Consider the following 24,786-nt stretch of genomic DNA (forward strand, 5'->3'; position numbering starts at 1 on the left):
TCTATTTAAAAAATGACTTCCAGGGCTTCCCTGGTTGCATAGTGGTTAAGAATCCGCCTGCCAATGCAGGGGACACGGGTTCGAGCCCTGGTCCGGGAAGATCCCACATGCCACAGAGCAACTAAGCCCATGCGCCACAACTACTGAGCCTGTGCTCTAGAGCCCACGAGCCACAACTACTGAGTCCGTGTGCCACGACTACTGAAGCCCACGCGCCTAGAGGCCGTGCTCTGCAACAAGAGAAGCCACTGCAATGAGAAGCCTGTGCACTGCAACGAAGAGTAGCCCCCACTCGCCACAACTAGAGAAAGCCTGTGTGAAGCAACAAGGACCCAATGCAGCCAAAAAATTTTAAAAATTAAAAAATAAATAAAAAATTTAAAATGACTTCCAGAATGTTTAAGTAATCTCTCTGTGTGTCGTTTTGTCTTTTCCTCTGTCTGTGCCCATCTCTCTGTCCTCTATTCTGTGTCTCTATCTCCCTGTCTCCCTCTGTGCCCCAATCTGTCTGTCTCTGCCTCAGTTTGGGTCTCTATGCCTGTTGTCCCTTGGTCTCTGTCTCTCTCTGTCTTTTCCTCCTGTCAACCTCCGTGTCTCTGTTCTTTGTCTCTGTGTGTCTCTGTCTCCATCCCGCTGTGTCTCTGTCTCTCTTTGTCTCTTGTCTCTCTGTCTATCTCTCTCTGTCTCGGTCTCTTGTCTCTCTGTGTCTCTCTTTGTCTCTTATCTCTCTGTCTTCGTCTCTTTGCCCTGTTCTCTCTGTGTCTCTATCTATATCCTTCTGTGGTTTTATTTCTGTCTCTGGTCCCAATCTCTTTGCCCATCTCTGTATCTCTTGGTCTCTGCCTCTCTCTATCCCCCACCCCAGCCTGGGTTCTTACCCTAGAATCCCCACTCCTGGGGTCATTCCTGCCAGGCTGGAAGCATCTCCATGGCGTGACACACACACACACACACACACACACACACACTCTGTCTTGGATTCATCCCCAAATAACTGGGACACGTCTGCCTAACCTCGAGCAGGATGAGACCTAGGTGAGGCCACAGAACAGGGTGGAGGAATGCCACATCCACGCCCTTCTCCCTCATTCCAGCTGCCCCAGCCCTGTCCCTCACTCTGGCCCCAACCTGCCTCCTCCCAGTGTCCAGACCTAAGTCACGTCTGGGCGGCTGTGAGGCCTGAGCCCCCTCTACACCCCACCCCTACCCCTCCTCCTGGCCTCCTCCATCCTCATGGTCAGGGCTGCAGGTCCCAGGAGTAGGGCAAGGTCAAGCATCTCTGTGCCCCCAGGTGGCTGAATGCAGGCAGATAGATGGAGGCCGAGTCAGAGAACCAGACTAAGAAAAGGCTAGAGACAGAGAAATCAGAGAGAAACAGGGCCAGAGAGAGAGAGAGACAGACACAGACACTCATCCCTCAGCAGCACTGTCATCTGTCCCCACAACCCCTCATCAACGCCGTCCACACCTCCTCCTTAGGTGACCTCATCCAACCCCATGGCTCTAGACACAACGTCTCCTAGGATGACTCCCCACCGTTTCTCACCAGCCCTGACCTCTGTCTGCTCCATGGTGCTCACACATTCAACCACTTGGCTCCTATAGGCGCCTCCAGCTCAGCCCTTCTCCCCACACCTCTTCGCTCCTCCGCACAAATGGCGCCACAAGTGGAGCCGCCAACAGACCCAGCCTCCGAGACACCATCCTTACCTCCTTTTTCCTCCCTCCCCACCTTCCACCCACCGGCTGGTACTTGACTTTCCCGCCCCTCCCCCACACGAGCCCTGGGCATATGTGTTTCTCTTCTCCTTGGACCACAGCATCTCCCACCCAGGCTGTTGCCACCTCCCACCTCCACGCTGGTCTCTCTGCTTCCATCTCACCCTCTACAGTCATTCTCCACGCGGGATGTTTTTGAAACATAAATAAGATCGTGCCCCTCCTACCTCGTGCTTAAAATCCATTGCACTGAAAATAAACCCAAACTGTTTCCCCTGGCATGCAAATCCCTGCACAGTCTGCCCCGTTCCTCGCCTTACTCTGTCTCGTACACACCAACTTTCTCTCTCTCTCTCTCCTCTCTTTTTCCCCAGGCTTCCGGGATCTTATTTCCCCCAGGGATTGAACCCGGTCCATCTCAGTGAAAGCGCCATGTCCTAACCACTGGACCTCCAGGGAATTCCTCCAACTTCTCTCTTTTTCCTGCAAAGCTCACTGCCTCTCAGCCTCAAAGTCGACTCCTCTGAGACTCCCCGGCCACCCCCTCATCTGCAGTCACCCCACCCAATCCGGGTCACTCTCTAGTATCACCCGTGGTCTCTGCACACACATTACTACCAGATATTTGCTTGTCCCTGTAGTTTTTCTGTTTGTCATTCTCCCCTGCTGGGACGTGAGCCCCAGGAGCGCCGGAATCTGCTTGTCCCTTCCCGCATCTCAAGTGCGGACAGCAGAGCTCAGAGCGTGACAGGTGCCCTTTGTTGAGCAATGCCTGCTCCCACTAACTGGGCGCCTAGGACACTCCTGGCACTTTGTCCGGGCGTTTTCCCTGCATTATCTCTTTGGATGCATTTTGGGAGAGAGGAAAAATGGTTACCCCGATTTTACAGATGAGAAAACGGAGGCTCACAGGGGTGCAGTCACCGGGCCAAGGCTCCAAAGGTAGAACATGACGCTGGGGATTTGAATCCGGGAAGTTTTGCTGGGGAAGCACAGCCGGGAGAGAGAGGAAGGGAGGGAGGATGAGAGAGATTTAATGAGAGAGAGAATAAGAAAAAAAGAAAATGAGAGAATGTGTGTGTGTGTGTGTGTGTGTGTGTGTGTGTGAGAGAGAGAGAGAGAGAGAGAGAGAGAGAGAGAGAAGAAACCTGACAGAGATCCAAGAAAGAAGGGGAGAGTGAGGCCAGGATCTCCCAGCCCCTCTGGCTCCCTGGCCGCAGGTGGGCACAAGGCAGCCTGAGAGCGCTGGAAGCTGGGAGCGCCTGACCCCAGGAATGTGTCCCTGGCGGGCAGGCCGGCCCAGCTGGGGATGCTTATAAGCCCCACCGGGGCCCCTGTTGGACGTAGCAGGCAGGAGCTCAACCCAAAGCACGATCTGGGAGCCCAGAGACAGCCAGGTGAGTGGCCCCCAGGTCCCCACTCACTGCGCCCTAAGAGCACGCAGTCTTTGTGACCCACTGTCCCTACAGCTCCGTGTCCCTGTGACTCTCAGCATCCGGACCTTGTGTCTCCAGGTCTCTTCTCCAAACAGGTCTCTAGTTAGGAGTGTCTCTCCAGTTCTCTCTCTGTCTCCCCTGGTCTCTCTATTTCCCTGAATCTCTCTCTCCCAGCCTCTGCCTCTCAGTCTGTCTCCGATGATCTCTCTTAAGTACTCCATCTTCCCTCCATCCCTGAGAGTCCAGTCTCCTCCATCCTCCTACCTCGCCCAGTTTATAGACGGAGAGACGCTTTCTCCATCCCTTCCTCTCCACCTAGTTCTCTCTCTCTCTCTCTCTCTCTCTTTCCACTTCACTCTCCCTCTCTCTTTTTCTCTCTCAGCCTCTAAATCTCTCTAGGCTGTGGGTCTCTGGGCCATGATCTCAGACCCTATGGCATGTGTGTGTCGGGGGAGGGGTGGTATAGGTCCTTGTTTGCCAATAATATCCTGGGAGGGCAGGAATGGGGAAAGAAAGAGACAGATGCAGGGCCCCCGGACTCACCTGAGACTGACCCTCACGCAGGTGCTGAAGGATGTCCATGGCAGGAAACCCCTGGGGCTGGTTCCTGGGCCACCTCCTCCTCAGTGTCACAGGTATGTGTGTGTGTGTGTGTGTGTGTGTGTCTGTGTGTGTGTGCGTGTGTGTGTCTGTGTCTGAGGCACAGTGTTTGTTACAGGCGTGACTCAGTATCCTCCTGGATGTGCCTGAAGCTGCGTGGGTGACAGTACTGTGTGACCGTTGCTCTCCACATGCACACTTGTGATTCCTGGTATCACAGGGAGTTTGCATGTGTGCTGCCTGTGTACTGGGTGTGTGTGGCTTTGCATGCCTCTGTGTGTGACATAGTATGACAGGGTGTGTGGTCATGCCCGTGAGAGTCAGTGCATGATTGGGTGAACAACTCTGACAGTCTGTGCCTCTGAATATCCTGCAGAGTGGCAATGCTGTGAGGACCCGTGGAGCCTGGGGTGCCGCTAAAAGGGAGATGGTGCTTCTGGGGGAGTCACCCGTCGCTGGCAATCTGTGCCTGCTTCCTGGGTCTCCGATCCTTGGGCCCCCAGACAGCCACATCACGGGACGGTGTGATAGGGTTTCTGTGTGAGCCGGCTTTTTGCTGCTATGGGGGAGGCTGAGCCAGGGAAGGAGAGACTTGGAGGGCCATAAAGTGTGGCACTGCCTCGAGTGTCTGGCTGTGTCGCCCTTGCCTCTGCCACCTTGTGTGAGGGGGTCTACTTGTGCTGGGAGGCTCATAGCCCCAGTAGTGCACTGTCGAGGCGCGCGCGCGCGTGCGTGTGTGTGTGTGTGTGTGTGTGTGAGAGAGAGAGAGAGCGAGAGAGGTGACATGTGGGTCCCAGAGATATATGTGACACACTTACAGCTGAAAGTCTCCTCTTGACAAGTGACCCCACTTCCTATACCCTGATCTCCGCCTCGTGAATCCTAACCCACCCCCAAAGAATCTGATCCGTGGAGTAAAAGGCCTGCACTGTGATCCCACCCCCTTCTCACTCATTCTTGATTCCGCCCCTAAGAGCCTGACTGCCCTCAGGATCCCAGACTCCATCCCTGCGGTCCTGACCACACCGCCTGCACTGTGACCCCGCCCCCAAGTGGCCTAGTCCTGCCTCCTGAGTCTGTCCCCCAGCCCTGACCACGCCCCCCTGGACCGAGGTTTTCCCCCCACCCCCCACCAAGCTCTCACAAGCCCTGGTTCCACCCTGAGCCCATCCCCCTGACCTCGGAAGCCCTGATCTAGCCCCTGCACCGTGGCCACGCCCCTGCTCTGTGGCCACGCCCCCGAAAGCCGTGACCACGCCCCCAGGAGTAAGTGTCCAGCCTTCTGGGCCTTTTCCCCAGGCCTGACCACGCCCCTGCACCGAGCCCCGCCCCCAGAAGCCCCCGTTCCCCTCTGAGCCCGTCCCCCAGCCCTGAATCCGCCCTCAGGATCCCTCGCCTAGGGTGGAGGCAGCGACATCATAAACGGCGAGGACTGCCACCCGCACTCGCAGCCTTGGCAGGCGGCACTGTTCTTGGAAAAGGAATTTTTCTGCGGGGGCGTCCTGGTGCATCCTCAATGGGTGCTGTCAGCCGCACACTGTTTCCAGAAGTGAGTGCAGGGCGGGGCGGGGAAGGGGCCTGGGTCCTAGGGAGGACCCGGATGTACGGTGAGCTGAAGGGAAGCGCTTAATAGGTTCCATCTCTGCGTACTAAAAGTGAAAACCAGTGTGAAGGAAGGCTCTGCGAGGGAGGCGGGAGCTATGTGTTGCTTTGGAAAGACTCAAGAGTCCTGGGTTGAAATCCCAGCTCAGCTGCTGAGTTACTAGTGACTTAAGGCAAGTTCTCGTCCCTGGATTATGATCGTGCCTTAGGCTGGGTAGCGCTTAGCGCAGTGCTTAGCAAGGAAGATGGGGCTAGGGTAAGGGGCTGGAGATGGGGTTGTGATTGAAGGCAAGAATGGACATAATGGTGTAGTAGCCACAAAGCTATTCTGTCCCCACCCCACCCCCACCCTGTGGCCCTCAGTTCCTATACCATCAGGCTGGGCCTGCACAGTCTTGAGGACGACCATGAGCCAGGCGGTCACCTGATGGAGGCTCACCTCTCCATCCAGCACCCAGAGTACCACAGACCATCTTTCGCCAACGACCTCACGCTCATCAAGTTGGAAGAATTGGTGCCCCAGTCTGACACCATCCGAAACATCGGCCTCTCACAGTGCCCGACCGCTGGGGATTCTTGCCTCGTTTCCGGCTGGGGTCGGCTAGCAAATGGTGAGCTCGGGAGTGTGGGTGTGTCCGGCCTTTCTGAGGGGGTTCTCTGCCCAGCCAGAGAGGCTAATCCGATGCTCTGCGTCCCAGGCAGACTGCCCAAAGTGCTTCAATGCGTGAATATGTCAGTGGTGTCGGAGGAGATCTGCAGTGAACTCTATGCCCCTGTGTACCACCCCAGCATGTTCTGCGCTGGCGGAGGCCAGGACCAAAAGGACTCCTGCCATGTGAGAGATGGGAGAAGGGAAGAGGGGAGAAGATCCAGGGAGCGATGGAGAAGGGAGGGGACAGGGAACCGTGGTGAGAAACAGAGATACGGGAAGATAGTGTGACAAATGGGGAGAGAGACTGAAAGAGAGAAGTCGACACAGGAATAAGGAGAAGCAAAGAAAGACAGAAACAGAAATAGAGAAAGACAGATTCAGTAAGGCAGAAACACACACGCACACCCACAGAGAAACGTATACACAGACGCATAGAGATGAAATGCCAAGTGAAATAGGAAAAAAAACAAAAATAGAATATACAAAGAGATGCAGAGGGGCACAGAGACTCCAGGGGTCGTTGAGACAGAGAAATAAGCTACAGGGGGAAAAGAAGAAGGAGGGACAAAAACAGAGACAGAACAGTAACAAACCCAAGAGAATCTACCAGCTGTTAGGATTTAGGGGAGCAGAATTGGTGCGGTCAGGGCTCTAGAATGGAACGTTTAAGGAATATGTTGCTATCTTTTTTTTCCCCCTCTCCTGCCATTGCTTCTCATTTGGTTCCTTTCTGACCTCACATCTATCTCCATCTCTCTGTGTTTTGGATTCTTTCTCTGTCTCTCCACAACAGGGTGACTCTGGGGGCCCCCTGGCCTGCAACGGGTCCCTGCAGGGCCTTGTGTCCTTTGGACAATCCCCCTGTGGCCAGCCCAACGTGCCAGGCGTCTACACCAACCTCTGCAAGTTCACAGACTGGATACAGAAAACCATCCAGGCCAGTTAACTCCAGGGACTGGGACCCATGAAATTGAACCCCCAAATATAAGCTGCTGAAGGAATTCATGAATCTGGGTTCCCAGTGCCTTCTCCTTCAGACCCAGGAGTCTAGACCCCCTCCCCCATCCCCAGTAGTCCAGTCCTGCTAAGAATATCTTCCTGTACACAGTGCCCCCTAGTGGCACAATGTTGACCCCGCCTTACCATTGGTAGAGAAAGTTGGGTTTTCACCGTCATTTGTTCCTTCATCTAAGCCCAGAAATAAAGTCTAAGAGAAGCACGGACTCGGCTCAGACTCTCCTCCATACTTCCCTTCCCACCCAAGGGATTCCAGCAAATAGCTTTCCTTCCTTGTGCCTCAGTTTCCCCATCTGGGAAATGGGAGCCTTGACCAGGAGTGACACAGGATCCCCAAGGAACGAGACATAGCTGGAAGGTTAAGAGAACTGATTCTGTGGATGTTGTCCAATTTCTGAAAAGTCAAATCAGCAAACGGCAAATTAATGGAATTTACTTATTTAGTTTATGTAGCTTTCACTGACTTATTTTGGTTTGGTCTTCTTAAATGCATTTTAAGAATTCTCGATTTGTAGCTGCCTCAGGACCCTCCTGCTGTAGCTGAAGACTGGTGGGAAGAATCTGGGGGGCGGCGGGGAAGGGGGGGTCTGAGGACAGAGAGAGGGGAGACTGGGGACCCAAGAATATAAGGAATTGTTATTATACCATAATAATTGTTATTATACTAAATAGAATATACTGATGAGAATTTATATTCATAAATATATTCATAAATATACTGTGAATCTATTCTTAAGGAAATATTTAAATTTTTATGTATCTCTTAATGTATCCTCAAATATATAAAAAGTGAAATAACTGGGCTTCCCTGGTGGCGCAGTGGTTAAGAGTCCGCCTGCAGATGCAGGGGACACGGGTTCGTGACCCGATCGAGGAAGATCCCACATGCCGCGGAGCAGCTGGGCCCGTGAGCCGTGGCCGCTGAGCCTGCGTGTCCGGAGCCTGTGTTCCGCAACGGGAGAGGCCACAACAGTGAGAGGCCCGAGTACCGCAAAAAAAAAAAAAAAAAGTGAAATAACTAAAAGTAAGATAGACAAATCCCCACTCATAAAAGAGGATTTTGGGGATTCCCTGACGGTCTAGTGGTTAGGACTTGGTGCTTTCACTGCCAAGGGAGCAAGTTTGATGTCTCGTTGGAGAGCTAAGATCCCGCAAGTGGCGAGGCGTGGCCAAAAATTTTTTTTTATTAAAAAATGTTAAAAAGAGGATTTTAAGGTGACTCAAAAAAATAATAGAACAGACAAGATAAAAATGGATAAGGACATAGATGATTTGAACAATGTGATTAACAAACTTTACTTAATGGTCATATATAGAACATTGCACCCAGTATCTGAAGAACATACAATCTTGTCAAAACACAATACCTACCAGAATGGCTAAGATTAAAAAGATGGACAGTGGGCTTCCCTGGTGGCGCAGTGGTTGAGAGTCCGCCTGCCGATGCAGGGGACACGGGTTCGTGCCCCGGTCCGGGAAGATCCCACATGCCGCAGAGTGGCTGGTCCCGTGAGCCATGGCCGCTGAGCCTGCGCGTCCGGAGCCTGTGCTCCGCAACGGGAGAGGCCACAGCGGTGAGAGGCCCGCGTACCGCAAAAAAAAAAAAAAAAAGTCTCAGAGTAAAGTAAGCTGTACTTGGGGCGTTCCCCCTGCTCGATGTCACACTCTTAAGCTGGGGCCTCACACACCTGTTTTCTCTCCCTGGGCCTCAGTTTCCCCATTTGTAAAACGGGGGTCTTGATAAAGGGGTTTCAAAGAGAGATGCCAAAACTGAGAGATGGAGAGGCTTTGGCAAGTCCTTATCTACTGCTGCCTGACTGTGTCCTCTGAGAAAGACCCCACAACCACCGCTCCCCAGCATTCTGGGAAAACAGGCCTGATAACGGCCTGGGATTACTCAGCACTGATTAAGTGTCAGGCACGAATTTCAGGCACTGACGCCTCAAAACACTCCTACGAGGCAGAAACAATGATTATTCTCATCTTACAGAGGAGGAAATGGAGGCACAGGAAGGCCGAGTGGCTTGCCTAAAGCCACACAACATTATGTGTTGGAGGCAGGATTCGATCCTGGCTGCCTGGAGCCAGAGTCCACGTCTGACTCATGTCCTGGGTTAACCCGTCTTTCACGCACCAGCCTAATTTCGATTTACACACCTGCTCTGTGCATATTACCTCATCCAACCCCACCCATTTCCACTCCTCCCCCACTCTAAGACCCCATCACGGGTGTGCACTGATAACCAGAGAGGTGATGTTTCACACTCAAGGAAGCACAGGACTTCCTGGACCATTCTCTTGCCCCTCCCCCCAGACTTCTGCAGCCTGGATGACCTTGAGCATGGGGGGCGGGGGGGCTCTGTCCTCGCCACCGTCTGCTCATGTGTGTGGAATTGTTTACTGTGTGCTCTTAGCTCCTTCCACGCACTAACTCTTACTCTTTGCAGAACTCTGTGGTTTTATCTGATTATTATTAAATAAAATTATCTGATTTTAAGGATGAGAAACTGAAAGCGCTTACCAGAATTTCCAAAACATCAAGTAGTAGAGCAGGGGTCTGAGCCCAGGACCCTGAAACTCCACTTTTGACTGGTTCCATAATGAAGGGGGAGGGGGGGTTGTGGTGAGATGAAATTAGAGGAGTTCCCTGGGGCATCGAGAGTCCAGTCCCCCTCCCAGGGTGGGCAGGATGCAGTGACTGTCTCCCTGGGGCAAGGGTTCCAGATGAGGTTTGTTCCCTCAGGGGGATCCAAAGGGGCTCAAACACCAGGCCGAAGGCATTTGTCCAGGGGTGACGGGGAGTCTCCATGGAAGGGTTGTGAGCAGGGAAGGGGCAGGGTCATCTCTGAGTGTAAAGAGAGACCCTCTGAAGCCAACTAGTGGTGGACAGGAGGGGACAGACTGGAGGGTGGGAGGCCGCGGTGGAGGCTGGGGTGAGGGTCCAAGAATAGAGGGGAACACCTGAGCCAGACCGAGGGGACAGAGAAGAGGGACAGGGCTGGGTACCGCTGGGCTGTAGGGGATGAGGGGAGGGAAGGGGTGGAGACAGCGCCCTCGGGGATTTGGCCACATGACTGAGTGGACAGTGGGGGCCGTCCCTGGGATGGGAAACATGAGAGGAAGCGGGAGGAGAGTTTGGGGAAAGAGAGAAATGTGTTAGGTCACAGTGAGTGAGAGGGAGCTGGAGACCCCGGGCAGGGGTGGGTGTCTCCCGGGAGCAGGTAGCTGCCCAAGGCTGGAATTCAGGGTCAGATGGAGGAGAACTGCTTGGTTGGTGGTTGAACCATGGAGGTGATAAGAGAAGGACTCTAGGGAGTGTTCCCAGGAGGAGGAATAGGGCAGGACTCAGGCCTTAGTGGAGGGGAAGGACGTCTGGGGAGATGCCCAGGAGGACGTTGGTCACCCAAGTCTAACTCGGCCAGAGTGGGCGGGCGGTGCGGGGGAGGGGCGTTGACACCGTGTCGAGGCGCGAGGCGCGGCGCCCTCCCGAGGAGCCTGCGCACAGGTCAGGTAAGAGCCTGGGCTGCGCTCTGGCATGATTTCAGAGTCCCATCCGTGTCACGGAGACGGTTACAATACCTGCCTGTGTGGGCTGGTGGGAGGAGCATGTGTGATCTTGATGGAAAGCGCTTAGCCTGGCACCCGGGAAGCCCTCGTTACGATCACCCCTCACCACCACCCGGCTCCAACAGAGGGAGGTACCTCCAGGGGTGGAGATGAACAGACCAACTAGGTGTTCCCAAAGACAGACACTGGATTCTTCCCACCCTCTGTCGTGACCTTTGCTGTGATGCCCCTCTCTGGGTCTCAGTCTCCTCTATATTAAGGAGGAAGGACTTCCCTGGCAGTCCTGTGGTTAAGACTCCATGCTTCCAACGCAGGGGCCACAGGTTCGATCCATGGTCGGGGAACTAAGATCCCACGTGCCAGCACTAAGACCCTACATGCCGGCACAGTCAAAAGAGAAAAAAAAAAAAAAAAGGAGGAAGCCATCCATAATAAACACCTCACGGGGCTGTCAGAAGGATAAATGAGATAATGCAAGGCCAACACTCCATAAACAGAGACTGCTCAATTGAAGCTGTGACCCACTGTGAGTCCAAAGACTTTGAGCACGAATTTGTGGCAAATTGAAGGGACAAAGTAGTTCTAGAATAGCTTCTAGCCTGGGAAGCCAAATTATCTGGGGGTCCCAGAACATCTGAAGATGATAGGCTTCTAGAATGTCTAGAGATCTGTGGTTTTAGACTATTTTACCGTCTTGGGTTCTAGAGCATCTGAGGACCTAGATTTCCAGAATATCTCAGGCCCTTCTATTCTAGAATCTGAAGGTCTGGTATTCTAGAGCTTTTGAAGGTCTGCGGTTCTAGAACGACTGAGACCCCAGGATTCTGGAATAACTAAGGGTCTATGGTTCTGGAATGTCTGAAAGACATCTGGGGGCTTAGACACCATCATTTTCCCATATTATCTGTGAGGAAGTCAAGTGCCAGGGACCCCTAGGCATTGGCCACTGATGTCCTTAACAGTCAGCCCCAATCATGCAGCCCCTTCCTATATATGTGATGGATTTCCAGAAACAGGGAGAAACTATGCTTATAATAGGTCCCATCTTTCACTGGGTGATCTGAGGTCAGTATTTCCTTCTACTGTGCCTCTTCACTATTTAGACAAGCCACGATAGACTCTAGACCATTTCCCAGGGCCCTCTATGGTCCCGAGACACTGGTAAACAAACTTAAATTCCCAAAGCGTTGGGTCATCTTAATGATGATCTCCAGTCTCCAGAAAACAGAATCCAGATTTCAAGCCTCAAGATCCAGAATGAAGACTGCAAGATCCAGAATAAAGACTCTAGTCTCCCGGTCTCTAAAGTCATGCTCTAGAGTCAAGAGTCTAGGAATCTCAGAATCATGGAAGCCAGGTCCCTGTCTCCTAGTCCAGTCGCTTAAATATGCAATGTAGTTTTTTGGGGGTTTTGGGGGGGGGTTTTGTTTTTGTTGTTTTGGCTGCGCCAGCTCTCAGTTGCAGCAGGCGAACTCTTAGTTGAGGCATGCATGCAAGATCTAGTTCCCCGACCAGGCCCCCTGCATTGGGAGCGCAGAGTCCTACCCACTGGACCACGAGGGAAGTCCCCTCAATGCAGATTTGAAACTCCGTACTTCACATTCCAAAGTCAATCCATGAACCCTCAGAGTCCAGACCCAGACTCTAGAATCCAGGCCCCATAACTCAAAATCCAAAATCTACCATTCATATTCCAGGCCCCCAAACCTCAAGTCCTAGAGTCCAAACATCAGACTCCAGATTCTTAGTCTGGACTCTAGATTCAGAGGCCCTGGATCTAGAATCCAAGACTGAGACCTGTCACTCAAAGGCCAGAGTCCAGGATCCAGATTCCAGACCCAAACTCCAGAAGTCGCATTCCAAAATCCACTCCCGACTTCAAGTCATGAGTGGCCGATTCTAGGCCCCAAACTCAGAATCCAGAATTGGATATCCAGACCCAGGATCCACTGTCCAGAATCAGAGATCCAAGATCCAGAATCCAGAAGAGCGGGTTCCGAATCCAGAATCAGGATCCAGAATGGGGGGATCCTGGTCCAGCTCCAGAATCCAAGATCGAGACCCCTAATCCAGGCACAAGAAGTGTGACTCTAGAATCCGGTTTCTACACTCCAGACCCCAGATTCCAGGTCCCATGCTCCAGACTCCTGGTTCTATGTTTTGATCTCCTCCAATTTTCTGCTCTTGCCCTACTGTCTCCTCCCCCTTGACAAACTACCCTTGGTAGGGAAATTCCTCCTCAGAGACTCAGACAAAAGCTTCAGCCTAATAAATGCTCAGTAGGTCTTGTCCCCCACCCCAGCAGCCACTTAGGCATCCCTGCCTGTAAACCTGACTCTCAGCCACTTCCCACCTCACCCTATCCCCCTCCCCCAAGACCCGGGTGGGGCTGGGAGCTTATAAATTCTGGCATTCATGTGCCTGCTCGTTTTCTTCTGGCTTCCAAGCTACCCCAGATGCTGCTGGAGGATCTGGAGGGGGGTGAGATCTTTGAGATGGGGCAGGGGGTTTGGAGTGAGGAGAGACACAGGTCTTCCCTGGTCTAGGGGAGACATGGGATGCCCTGGTTCCAGGGAGCAGACATGGACTGCCCTGAGGGATTTGCATGTCAAGGGCACCTGGGTAGGTCCATGTGTTGTTTGCTGAGGCACGGAGTTGAGCCTGAACCAAGAAAACGTCCTGGAGATGCAAGAGGGAGCTGCAGCGGTGAGGTGGGGGAGGGCACGGAGTAAATCAGGAGGACGTCTTCTAAAGCACTTGTACCGGAGCCTGGAACAAGGTCAGGAGTTATCACGCGTGCAGGTCAGCTCAGCACAATCTCCCTGAGGCCTCCTGTGTGCCCGGCCCCTGGCTGGGCAGTGCTGGGGACACAGAGAGGACCTGACCTGAACACTCCTGGGGGTGGAACCAGAACAGGCACTATAGGACCCAGAAGAGATACCTGTTAGGTAGCGGGGTCTCCCAGAAGAGGTGAGGGCTGAGCCTCAGAGGACAAATAGGAATTTGGAAGATGCCGGGGGGGAGAGGGCTTTAATTCAAGCCCAAAGCTTGCCTAGCTCTGGGCAGTGCTGGGGATCCAGAGTGCAGTCAGGCTGGGCTCGCCCTCAGGGAGCTCTTGGTCTGGAAGGGGAGGCAGACACCGCTGACTCAGGGAGGTCAGAAAAGGCCTCCAGGAGGAAGTGGACCTTGAAGGGACTGGCATACCTGGAAGGAGGAACGGCCTGAACAAAAGTGTGGAGGCATGAAATTGCAAGAAGGAAAATGGGAAGAAATAGCCTAGACGCGCAAGGTCACGAGAGACCCGGCCAGAGGGGCTAGAAGGGGAGAAGCCACCCATGGCCTCGCAAGTGAGGCTGAGGGACTGGGACTTTATCCTGGGGGTGCCGGGGGTCTGCGAGGGCTGTGAGTGGAAAAGGGATCTGGTCAGCTCCGGGTGTAGGGGTGTCCTGTGGAGCCAGGTAGGGGTACAGGCTGTGAGGAGTGTGGGACTTGAGTGGAGGGACAGGCTTGGTAAGGACCCAAGAGGCCAGATAAGAGGCTGGTGTGGGGTTTGGGGAAAGAAGATATCCTGAGCTAAAGCTTTGGGGTAAGTGGATGGTGTTGGGCTCTGCCAGGCTGTGGGTGTACCTGGGAGTCTGGAGAAACAGCAGACCCTTGGGAGATGGAGAGCCCGGGAGGAAGAGCAGTTTGGGGTGGGGAACAAGGATGGTGAAAAGGGGGTTCTTAAGAGCAGGTGGGATGAGTTTGTGTCTGGAGGGATCCAGGTGGGGGCAGGAGGGTCCACCCTCACACCCGCTCACTCTCTCCCCTCCCCAGACATCAGCAGAGCCCTGGTCCCTCCTTCGCAATGTGGCTTCTCCTCACCTTCTCCTTCCTGCTGACCTCTGCAGGTGAGGTGGGCCCAGGTCAGGTCCGGGTCAGTGGGAGTGAAGTGCCACCTAATCCCCCAGCCTAACTGGGTCCTGCAATCTGCCAGCAGCGCCTCCCTCACTCGGGGACCATCTACTGATCCTTCCCCCACACCCACCTCAGCCACATGGCGACATCCCTGGGTCCTCACCCTACCCCAAGAGCTGTCAGGGGCCTGGGGCTGCTCTGGAGTCCCCATGACAATGAACATGGCCCTTGGGTGACACAGACCTGAGTTCGAGTTCTGGGACTGCCCCTTCCTTGCTGTGTGACCTTGAGGAAATTGCTTCACCTTTCTGGTCCTTCAGTGCCTTCTTTAGAAGACAGCACACACCTGCAACAATAATGGTAAGGGCTCAATAGCACGATGTAGGTAAAACTTATACTGAGCATTAAATACATGTTGGGAAGCTCAAGAACACAGACTCTGGGTTCAAATCCTGCCTCTGCCGCTTTCTAGTTACTTAACGTCTCTGTGACACAGGTTCCCTAACTGTACCGTGGAGATAACAACAGATGTTCTCTCATAGGGTTGTTGTGAGGACTAAATGCGGTCCCGGCCCACGGTACCGCCCTGTAAAGGTGTGTTAGCATTGCTGGGCACTTGGTATATTCCAGACACAGTGCTCAGCACTCATCTAAACCTCTGTGGCTCAGAGAGGGGCAGCCACTGGGTCAAGGTGACCCCAGGTGGCAGGAGAGCTCCAGACCATGTTCAGCCACCACCCGTGGAGAAATTAACTGTAACCTGATGCCTCTACCCTGGAGAAGTTGAAGGTGGACTTTTATTAACCCCCCCCCACATGACCCTCGCTTCTGGGGGCCCCTCAGACCTCCCCGCTGCTGCCAGCCTCCCCTCAGGCTCTCTCTGTGCTCTTTCCTCCCTGCCCCCACCCGCTGCCCGCTGTACCCAGCTAGGGCCTCCGCCCTTCTCCAGCTTGGACTGGCCAGGGGCGGCCTCAGTGCCCAGCTGTTCAACCCGCACCCTCTGTCCTTCTCTGTAGGACGACCCCACCCTTCCCTTGTTAAGCCCCTTATCCACCACATCCGCGTTCCCCTGGCCTTGCCAGGGCCCTTGGCCCAGTTCCTGACCTTGGCAGGTAGAGTGTGGGCATTTGGTGTGGCTGTGTACATCTTGCCCCACTGTGGGTGTCTGTGTGCCTGGCTGTGACCCTGAGGGGACATATCCACGTTGCCCAGTGTAGGGGGTCATTGTCCTATGATCTTGACGCATCCCTGTGCATGTCCTTGTGCATGGTGCAGTGTGGGCAAGGGGAGTGTGTGTGTGCAGAGTCCTTCGTGTCTACATCCCGCCCACATGTCTGAACCAGGTCCTCAACTGTGAAACTCAATTAGTGACCCTGAACACCAAGTGAGTGACTTGGGGGCTGATCTAGAGATGGATAAATAAGTCCTGGCCTGGCTGCCTGTGTCTTGAGCGATGTGTCTTTGACCTTGAATGCCACCTTTGTGTCCCATGTTTCCCTGGGTCTGATCTAGTGGGTCCACATCTGAGCTCTGGCCCTCTGGGTCGGTTTTATAACTTTGAATCTCCACAAAGTGACTTGGGAATGAATAACAGTTTTGACCTTGACGATCTTTACCTGGGTCTGCACATACGTCTGGCTTACTTTGGCTAAATATTTGTCCACAACCTGAACATCCACACATACGTCTACGTAAATAAATCTATATGTCCTTTGTTTAAAATAACTGTTATTTTTAAAGCAGTTACAATATGCCAGGCATCATACACACACACTCTCTCTCTCTCGTGCTCTCTTTCCCATTTAATTCTTACAACAATCCCGTTATACAGATGAGGAAATAGAGGCACAGAAAAGTCTGTTTGCTCAAAGTCTCACAGATAATATGTTTGGATCCAGGATTTTTTACTCTATCGCTTCAGATTTAACCACCATACTATAGACCCATGTTGGTGACAAGTCTTTTGGGACCTGAGTGTGTATCGGCGTCTCTCCCTGTGTACCCTTACTAAGGACCTCACCCTGTTGTTCAGACCCCGTGTGCAAGTGTGCAGATCTGTGGCCTAGTATATGCAGATCCACGCTGGAGACTGTAACTTTAGGTCTGAGCTTCTATGTCCAAACCTGTTTCTGTGAATGTGTGTGTGTACACACATATACACACACATGCTTGTGCCTTAATTATCCTATTCACATACACATATGACGTTCTGTGCTGCGATTCTTGAAGCTGCAACCCATGTACAAGCAAATGAATTTCAGCTGAAAGTGCTGTCCATATCAGTTCCTAAGTTTGGAAGACTGGCTGTGCCTGTATGTTTGCCCATGACCTTGTGTGGCTACATCTGTGTCCTTGTAAGATACTGCATTTGGCTGAGATGTCCAGACTCTGGGGCCAAGAATGTGTGTCCCACAGATTGAGTGGCCGCACCCTTTTGGTGTCTGTGACAGCTCGGTGAACTTGAATGGCTGGTTCCAAGTGACCATCTGTCTGGACCTGTATCCATTGTCCTTGTCTCTACTCCCAATCCCAGAGGACTGCCTGCCCTCTGGTCCTCTCCCTGTCCTCTCTCTCCCGGAGTCCTATAGCAAACGAGTGGGGGCCGAGGGCAGAGGGACAGTTCTGGGGAAAACAAGCAGCAGTTGTAAAAGCTAGAGAGAAGGCGGTGCTTAAATTTCAACAGGAGGGACATCTTAAGAAGTTGGGGAAAGGCAACATGTGGAAAATGTGTAGTGAGGTCAGGGTACAAGGAAGGTGTAGGGTGCAAGGGAGAGGACTCTGTCCTCGGGGATCTTCCTCTGTCTCCTCTCTCAGTGGCCCAGGATGACAGTGACAAGGTGCTGAGTGGTGATGAGTGGGCGCCCCACTCCCAGACATGGCAGGTGGCCCTCTTCGAGCATAGACGCTTTAACTGCGGTGGTTCCCTCATCTCCCCGCACTGGGTGCTGTCTACAGCCCACTGCCAAACGCGCTATGAAGGCTTAGGGTCCTGAGGGGCCGTGGCGGGAGGGTCTAAGGGATCTCACAATCATGGATTCTGAGGAAAAGAGCTGGAGCCTGGGGACTGAGTTCCAGGTGTGTGTATGACTTTGGCACCTCGGTCTCTAAGAGGCAGAGGCTGAAACTATTGGCTTCGGGGTCTTGCGGAAAGGCTGATGGGATCTCCAGATTCCCAGAGGGTCAGGGGACCCAAAGTTGCCCACTCTTTGATCTTTCCGTCCACTCCTCACTCCATTTGCGGCTAACCACTCGCCCGCACAGCTCCACGAGAGTGCGCTTAGGCGAGCACAACCTGCACCAGCACGATGGCGCGGTGACTTCAGGGGACCCCTGGTCTGTGGGGATGTCCTGCAGGGCACTGTGTCCCGGGGTGATGTCCCCTGCGACACAACCACCAAGCCCAGTGTCTGTACCAAAGTCTGCAGCTACTTGGAGTAGATCAAGGAAACCATGAAGAGGAACTGACTATTCCGGGCTACCACCTGTGTCCCTGACTACACAGAAGCCCCCATGGCTGGCCAGCAGCCCCATCTTGACCTGGAACAGAACTGGGCCATCCCCCAAGGCCCCGTCCAAGACCCAGAGGTTAGCCAAGGACTTGCCCCTCTGAGGCCAGAGCTGGTGCTTCAGGTCACCTGTTTGATACCAGAATAACAGAAAACACTGATGCAAGTTTCTCTGTGGAAGTTTCTGCAACTTACTTCTGGGGATGAAGGGAATCGGGGGCCACAGACTGGGTGGGGAACTCACGGCCACTATATACTGTTCCATTTCACCCACTGCCCTGACGTTCATTCAGCATCTAGGACCGGCTATTTCATCTTGAGCGCAAGACCCAACCTCAGTCAGCCTGGGTTTCCCCCATCTCATGTTGCTTTCCTCAGAGGGCTGCTGTGAGGATTAAATGAGGTGATTCCTAGGAACTGATTTGAATAATGTCTGGCACTGAGAAAATACTCTGTGTTTCTGGACCCCAGTGAAAGAACGCAGCACACACTAGATGCTCAAGAATGACTTCATTTTCTTCAAGATCTAGGCTTCCTGGTCGCCATGGCAAAAAGGCAAAAGCTCTCCTTTCCTTAGGCAGGTTCCTGACCTACAGCAGAGGCTGGGCCCCCCATGAGCTGCTTTGATTTTACTGAAGAGCCAGGAGAATGGGTTGGAAAGCTTAGAAATGGATTGGGTTTATCATTGAGGCTGCAGGAATCTAGTTCCTGGCCCCCAAAATGTGATTTTTCAAGGTCACTGAACGTCAAGGTGCAGGAACCTGGCTCTTGAGACCTAAATAGTTTATGGAGGGGAGGGTGGATTGGAATTTGCAGAGACGATCTCGTGACCCTCTTTGGGACTTTGGAGGACATGACCTTGAGAATCCAGATTTGGGGGACAAGGAGGAGGTGGGTATTGTGGCCCAACATTGTTTAGGGAGGGCATTAGATTTTGAAATGCTAGGAAATTTACACTGGGAACCGTTGAAACTTCATATTCCTGCATCTGGGGATGCTAGGATTGGGTGACGGGTGCCTAAGATTTTATTATGAAAGGAAGAGTAGATTTAGGGGCCTGGACCCCAAATCTAGGAGTGCAAGAGTCAGGGCATTCTGAAAGCAAAGGCTTACATTTCAGGGGGTTCTAGAAGCTGAGAAGCTGGTATCTTTGGCCACAAGTGGTGCAGGGAGAAAGGAATCAGAGCCCCACTGCTGGTATTTGAGGGTATAATGGGTCTTGGGGGTACATAGCCTTACTTGGGGTTAAGGTAGATGGGGTTTTGTGTTGAAGGTCAATGGTTCTTCCACCTTTGCCGTTTCTGCTCCCGCCTGCCCCACCTCCACCTCCCCTCACTGGCTTTGTCCCCAAGAGCAAGGTCTCAGGAGCTCCAGGCCCTGCCCTGTCTGGCTTCAGGCCCCAGGAACGCTTCCAGTGCGACCGACCGAGGGCCTGCAGAGCAACAGCTGTTCGCTCTCCCGCCCCTTCCACAAGCTCTGGGTGTGGGAGAGGGTTGTCCGGCCCCCAGGAAGCAGGGGCAGGGCCTTGGCTAGCATCTGGGTGCCAGCAGGGCAGGGGTGGGGCCCCGGGGGAATGAGGGCTTTAAAAGGCTCCTCGGGGAGGCTCCCCGGCTCCAAGCTCACCGCCTGCCTGCCCCTGGACACCTCTGTCTTCATGTGCTTCCCGGTTCTGTGCCTTGCCCTGTCCCTGGCAGGGACTGGTGAGACAGTGGGGAAGATGTGGGAGGGCGGTTGGGCCCCGATTCTCATGCTGCCCCCCGGCTCCGCTCCATTACTCCTTGCCCTCCCACATGGCACTGCAGCCTGCACACCTGCGACCCAGTCTAGCCCAGACCTGGACACCAGCCTCTCTCTTATCTCTCCCAGCCCCACCCTAAAATCCACCCTGACCCCTCCTCAGTGTCATCTTGCTCGCACTAGGTCCCTGCTCCCTCGGGAATAAGCAGACTCTTCTCCTCTTGCCCGCTCAGATCCCTGCCCCCAGACACTTTACTAAAGGGGCAGATCCTGGGCCATCTCTGTCTCTCTCTTCCAAGGAGTCCCCCAAACCCATCAGATTCTGGGACCCTAATCACCCCCTCCTATCCCTAGTTCTCTATGGCCCAGTGGTCCAGCTCTTGAGGCCCCAAATCCTACCACACCCTGGTGATTTTCCCCATCCAGCTGTCAGCTCTCAACTAGCTCCTTCAGTCCCGACATGTGGTCCCCCGCCATCCCCCCAAGACCCCAAATTTCACTAGACACCTATGCTTCTTCAAAAACAGACTTTCTGGTCTGTGACTAGGTAGGCCTCCCATCTGGTACCAGGGGTGGGTTCTGCAAAGGTCACTTCCTCACCTCTTTGCTCCAGAACCCGCATCCCACAGCCCCAGCCTTTTCCCCCCAAGGAAAATTATCCCGAACCCACAATCACATGCTCCTTTCCTTGGAGAATTTCCATCCTTCCCCAAGCTCCAGCTCTTTACCAACCAGGATCCCTCCTGTGCAGCTCTGGTTTTCTGGGAAGCCGCCCACCAGGATCCCAACACGTACCTTCCCAGCCCAGCTGTCCTGCCCTAGGCACCCCAACATCTGATTCTAAAACCCCACGTCAAGTGAGTTCTGTGTTCCCACAGCTGTTTGGCCCCTGATATGCCACCTCGTCCATTCCTGTCCTGGCACTGCTCCCAAGAAAACCCCAGATCCCTCCAGTAGCCTCAGACCATGAACCCAAACCCCATGAGAATCACCCGATCCCAGAATAACTGTTATTCCACTCTCCCTTCTCCTGAGCTCCCTCGCAGTCTGACCCCAACCTGGTCCCGGGGCCCTCACTCTTGTTAGAATGCCATTCCTAGACCACAGGACCCCTCTCCCAGCCTAATCCTTTCATTCATTCTTTGATCTGGAACCCCAAATTCTCCCAAATCTCCCAGCCCCAATCCAGGAGCCCCCAAATTCCCCAGATGCTCTTCTTGGCCCCTCTAACCTAATTGCCCAGATCTGCATTCTTTCCAGAAGCCCCAAAAGCTCAACCCAAGCCCTAACCACTTCATCAGCCTGAGAGCCCCTTAATCCTCCAAATCCTTCCTCCTGCAGCCTCTGACCTCGTCTCTTGGCGCCTCTATCCTTGGTTTCCCCTCTCAGAACCCATAGCCTCCTGTCCCGCGGTCCAAGAACCCAAATCTCCCAACCCCCTCGCCAGATACCTGTTCCAGATGCTGTCTTGCTGTTCCCTACCCTAATCCCGGGGGTCAGCTCTGCACTCAGCATAGCCTCCACACCCAGGACCAGCCACCAACCCACAAGCCCAGGGATGGCTCCAGAATTCCAGGCCCTTCCCAACACCCCTGGCCCATGTTCAGACCCCCAGCTCTGGTCCTCTACCCCCACGAACCTCCAATCACACAGCTCAGCTCCCTCAACTAGCCCAGTCTCTTAGCCCCATTGCTAACTCCACCCGACCTGACCCAGCACCCCCATCCACAGGTGCTGTGCCCCTTATCCAGTCCCGGATCATAGGAGGCCATGAGTGTAAGAAGCATTCCCAGCCCTGGCAGGTGGCTCTGTACCATTTCAGCAGCTTCCAGTGTGGAGGTGTCCTGGTGGACCCCCAGTGGGTGCTCACAGCTGCTCACTGTATGAGCGAGTGAGTAGGGGCGGGGGATCTGGAGAGGGGGGCACACACAGGATTAAGCGGCCAGCACTGTCCCCTCAGATAACCTCAGGGGAGGCTGGGGGACCTGAGGCAGAGAGGGGAGGTTTGTGGTCCAGGGTCACAAGGAGAGGGACAGGGCTGGGACTGGATGACCCCAGGGAAGCCCTCTCCATGGTTGCCTGGGTCTCTTGGGTCTGTCCTGTAGTCTCTCTTTCTATGTCTGCCTCTGTCCTATCTCTGTGTGTGTCTCAGTAACTGGCTCTGCTGTGGGTCTCTCTGTGTGACTATGATTGGTGTCTCTCTCCCTCTCTCTTCTGTCTCCATTTCTCTGTGTCTCTCCCCCTCTGTCCATCTCAAGTCCCTGCTGCCATCTCGGTCACCTATGTCTCATCCTCCATCTCTCTGCCCTGTCTCTCTGTCTCTCTGGGTCTCTGCCTCACTCCCTCTCCCATCACTACTGAGCACACCTCCACCCCAGAGAAATGGAAGAGATTATCCATCCCTGGGCAGCCCCTCCCTCCAGGCCAATCATCCACTCCAGGGGGACACAGAGAAGGTCTAGTGTCAGCTGGAACTGGGTGGGGGCAGTGGAGGGAAGGAGGAAGGAGGAGGAAGGAGAAGAGGAGAGAGGGAGCTGGGGCAGAAAGGGGACGCCGACCTTGGGCTGGGGGCCAGGCCACCCGCCTGCTGGGGAACCAGCCTCGCAGCCCCAGCTGCGGCTGAGCTGGTCGCCCCGCCCCGCCCCTCCCCATCCGCCCCCCCGCCCCCTCCCCATTCCCCTCCTGTTCCGTTTTCTCTCTCTCTCTCTCTCACCCCTTTGCCTCCTCTGCCTCTATTTCTCATTCTCTCTCCTTCCTTTCTCCTCTCTTCCTCATTTGGTCCGTTTCTCACTCTCCTGCCTCGTTCTGTCTTTTCCCTCCCTTCCTCTTTGTTTAGTCTTCTTCACGGCCTCTGTCTCTTCCTCCTCCTGTCTCCTATGTGCTCCCTCTATCTCACTGTCTCCCCTCCATCTTTCCCACCCTCTCTACTGTTCTAAGCTCTTCTTTTACTCCATTTCAGTCTGTCTGTGACATTGTCACATTCTTTCATCTATTTACTCGCAGTCTCTTTGTTTTCTGTGACTCTGTATCTTCCCTCGGTCTCTCTCTCTCTCTCCCTCTCTCCCCCCCTTCCTGTTTCTCTTTCTCATTTTGGACCCTTCCTCATGCCCTCCCTTTCTGCCTCCTCTCTCATTCTCATCGTCTCCACCCTCTCCTTCACCAGCAATTACCAGCTCTGGCTGGGTCGCCACAACCTGTTTGAGGACGAAGACACAGCCCAGTTTGCCCATGTCAGTAAGGACTTTCCACACCCCGATTTCAACCTGAGCCTCCTGAAGAACGACACCCTCCCCCCAGGGGAGGACTACAGCCATGACCTCATGCTGCTTCGCCTGGAGGGGCCCGTCCAGCTCACAGAGGATGTGCAGGTCCTGGAGCTGCCCACCAAGGAACCCCAACTGGAGAGCACCTGCTATGCCTCTGGCTGGGGCAGCATCAAACCAGATAAGTGTATGCCAGGGCCACACCGTGCCGCCTGGAGCCCGGGCACCTGGGTGTAAGGGAGGAGGGGGCTGGGGACCTGGACTCCGGAGTCTGGGGAAGGAGGGCTTAGGGGGTGGGGTCTGGCCACAGCCTTGTTTCTCCCTGGCCTGTAGTCATTTACCCAGATGATCTCCAGTGTGTGGACCTTACTGTCCTGTCCAATGAGGTGTGTGCCAGTGCCTACCCCGAGAAGGTGACAGAGTTCATGCTGTGTGCTGGACACCTGGAGGGCGGCAAGGACACCTGCGTGGTGAGCCAGCCTGTCCCCCGGAGTCTTGAAGTGCTGGGGGAGGGGACTCAGATCCTGGACTGGGGTTCAGAGCTAAGCAGGCATCTGTCTCCATAGCTTCCCAGCTGTAGCTCCCTGCCCCCTTTCCTTCCTGTATCCCCATCCCGGTATCCTGCGTATCTCCCTCCTGCACATAATAATAGTTCACCTGCTCCTCTAACACAAGCTTACTGTCCAGTCAGAGAAAGCTTCTCCGGAGAGGTGACATCTGACATGAGCCCTGAGGGTGGGAGTGTCCTATAGATGGGTCCTCCCCACTGATCTGTCTGCAGGAACCATCCTCCTGCTGGATCCAACCCCGGGGAAGAAACTGGACCCTGAGGTCCCATCCCCATTGGCAGGACTCGAGCCACTGTCCCCTCTGTTGGAATCCCCGCTGATGTTCTGGGAGTGGACTCTGGAGACAATTGTCTCTTTCCCCAGAGATGAGGAGTCGCTGTCTGGATCTGTGCACCCAGGTCCAAGTGCTGGAGCCCCCCAGGCCCAGCTAACCTCTCTCACACTCTCCCCCTCCCCCTTGTGCTGTAGGGTGACTCAGGGGGCCCGCTGATCTGCGAGGGTATGTTTCAGGGAATCACGTCATGGGGCCACATCCCGTGTGGTGCCCCCAATAAGCCCTCCGTCTACACCAAAGTGTTTTTGTATGTGGATTGGATCAAGAAGACCATGGCTGACAACCCCTGAATGCCCCCGCCCTGTCCCCGACCCCCAGTAAAATCGAATATGCATCAACTCCTGGTGTCATTTGGCCTTCCAGACGCTAGACACCTGGGAACTCGGGACCCATCCGACCCAGACTAGAGCCTCCCCAGCCCTCCCCGTCTCTCTCGGCGGGAGACGTGCAGTTATGATCAGAGGGGAAAGGAAGGATCAGAGGCAGGTGTGGACAAAGAGGCAGAGAAAGGATCAGACCCCAAAGGACAAGGGAAGAACTCTGAGCCTCACTCTGCCCTGGGGTAGAGCACGAAACGGAGGCTCGGACTCTGAGAGATAGGGCCCACGTTTTATTGTGGCAGGGAAGCCAGGAAGGGGCGGGGGGTATAATTGCAAGCCACACCTCCCTGGGGAGGGGTCTGTTCCGCCGAGGAGCGTGGCTACATCAAAGGCTAGGCAGTGTCGTGTCGGCCCGGGTCAAGACTGGACATCCTGGGGCGGTGCTGGCCCTCGGAGAGGTGGGAATTCCTATGATGAAGTGCGGCTTCGGGCCGCGGCCAGCGAGGGCTGGACACCTGGGGGCGGGGCCTAGCTAGGCTCGGGGGCGGGGCCACACCAACAGGCCAC

The 24,786-nt window shown here is 54.3% G+C and overlaps 2 protein-coding genes across 3 annotated transcripts; both read left to right on the forward strand.

Annotated features, from left to right (window-relative positions):
- The first annotated feature begins 3,677 nt into the window (after positions 1–3,677).
- On the forward strand, positions 3,678–7,211 carry KLK4 (kallikrein related peptidase 4). Its single transcript, XM_032613368.1, has 6 exons — positions 3,678–3,790; positions 4,943–5,021; positions 5,156–5,304; positions 5,721–5,968; positions 6,056–6,192; positions 6,803–7,211. The coding sequence occupies exons 1-6, from the start codon at positions 3,678–3,680 to the stop codon at positions 6,953–6,955; spliced, it is 879 nt and encodes a 292-aa protein (XP_032469259.1). The 3' UTR covers positions 6,956–7,211.
- Positions 7,212–19,612: 12,401 nt separating this feature from the next.
- On the forward strand, positions 19,613–24,237 carry LOC116743839 (kallikrein-1-like). Of its 2 annotated transcripts, none has more exons than XM_032612897.1 (5): positions 19,613–19,696; positions 21,465–21,624; positions 22,897–23,183; positions 23,330–23,466; positions 24,034–24,237. In XM_032612897.1, the coding sequence occupies exons 1-5, from the start codon at positions 19,651–19,653 to the stop codon at positions 24,187–24,189; spliced, it is 786 nt and encodes a 261-aa protein (XP_032468788.1). In that variant the 5' UTR covers positions 19,613–19,650; the 3' UTR covers positions 24,190–24,237. The 2 variants fall into 2 exon arrangements, with proteins under 2 accessions (XP_032468788.1, XP_032468789.1); XM_032612898.1 differs by having other exon boundaries at positions 19,621–19,696; positions 23,778–24,133.
- The last annotated feature ends 549 nt before the right edge of the window (positions 24,238–24,786 follow it).

This window comes from Phocoena sinus, chromosome 19 (assembly GCF_008692025.1).
Source record: "Phocoena sinus isolate mPhoSin1 chromosome 19, mPhoSin1.pri, whole genome shotgun sequence".
Taxonomy (NCBI): Eukaryota; Metazoa; Chordata; class Mammalia; order Artiodactyla; family Phocoenidae; genus Phocoena; species Phocoena sinus.

Bases quoted from the DNA above. Each gene is read 5' to 3' on its own strand.
- KLK4 (XM_032613368.1), top strand. From the start codon at position 3,678: ATGCAGGGCCCCCGGACTCACCTGAGACTGACCCTCACGCAGGTGCTG. The intron at 5,305-5,720 runs GTGAGTGCAGGG...TGTGGCCCTCAG, and splicing joins GCCGCACACTGTTTCCAGAA to TTCCTATACCATCAGGCTGG. The intron at 6,193-6,802 runs GTGAGAGATGGG...TCTCCACAACAG, and splicing joins ACCAAAAGGACTCCTGCCAT to GGTGACTCTGGGGGCCCCCT.
- LOC116743839 (XM_032612897.1), top strand. From the start codon at position 19,651: ATGTGCTTCCCGGTTCTGTGCCTTGCCCTGTCCCTGGCAGGGACTG. The intron at 23,184-23,329 runs GTATGCCAGGGC...CCTGGCCTGTAG, and splicing joins CAGCATCAAACCAGATAAGT to TCATTTACCCAGATGATCTC. The intron at 23,467-24,033 runs GTGAGCCAGCCT...CTTGTGCTGTAG, and splicing joins GCGGCAAGGACACCTGCGTG to GGTGACTCAGGGGGCCCGCT.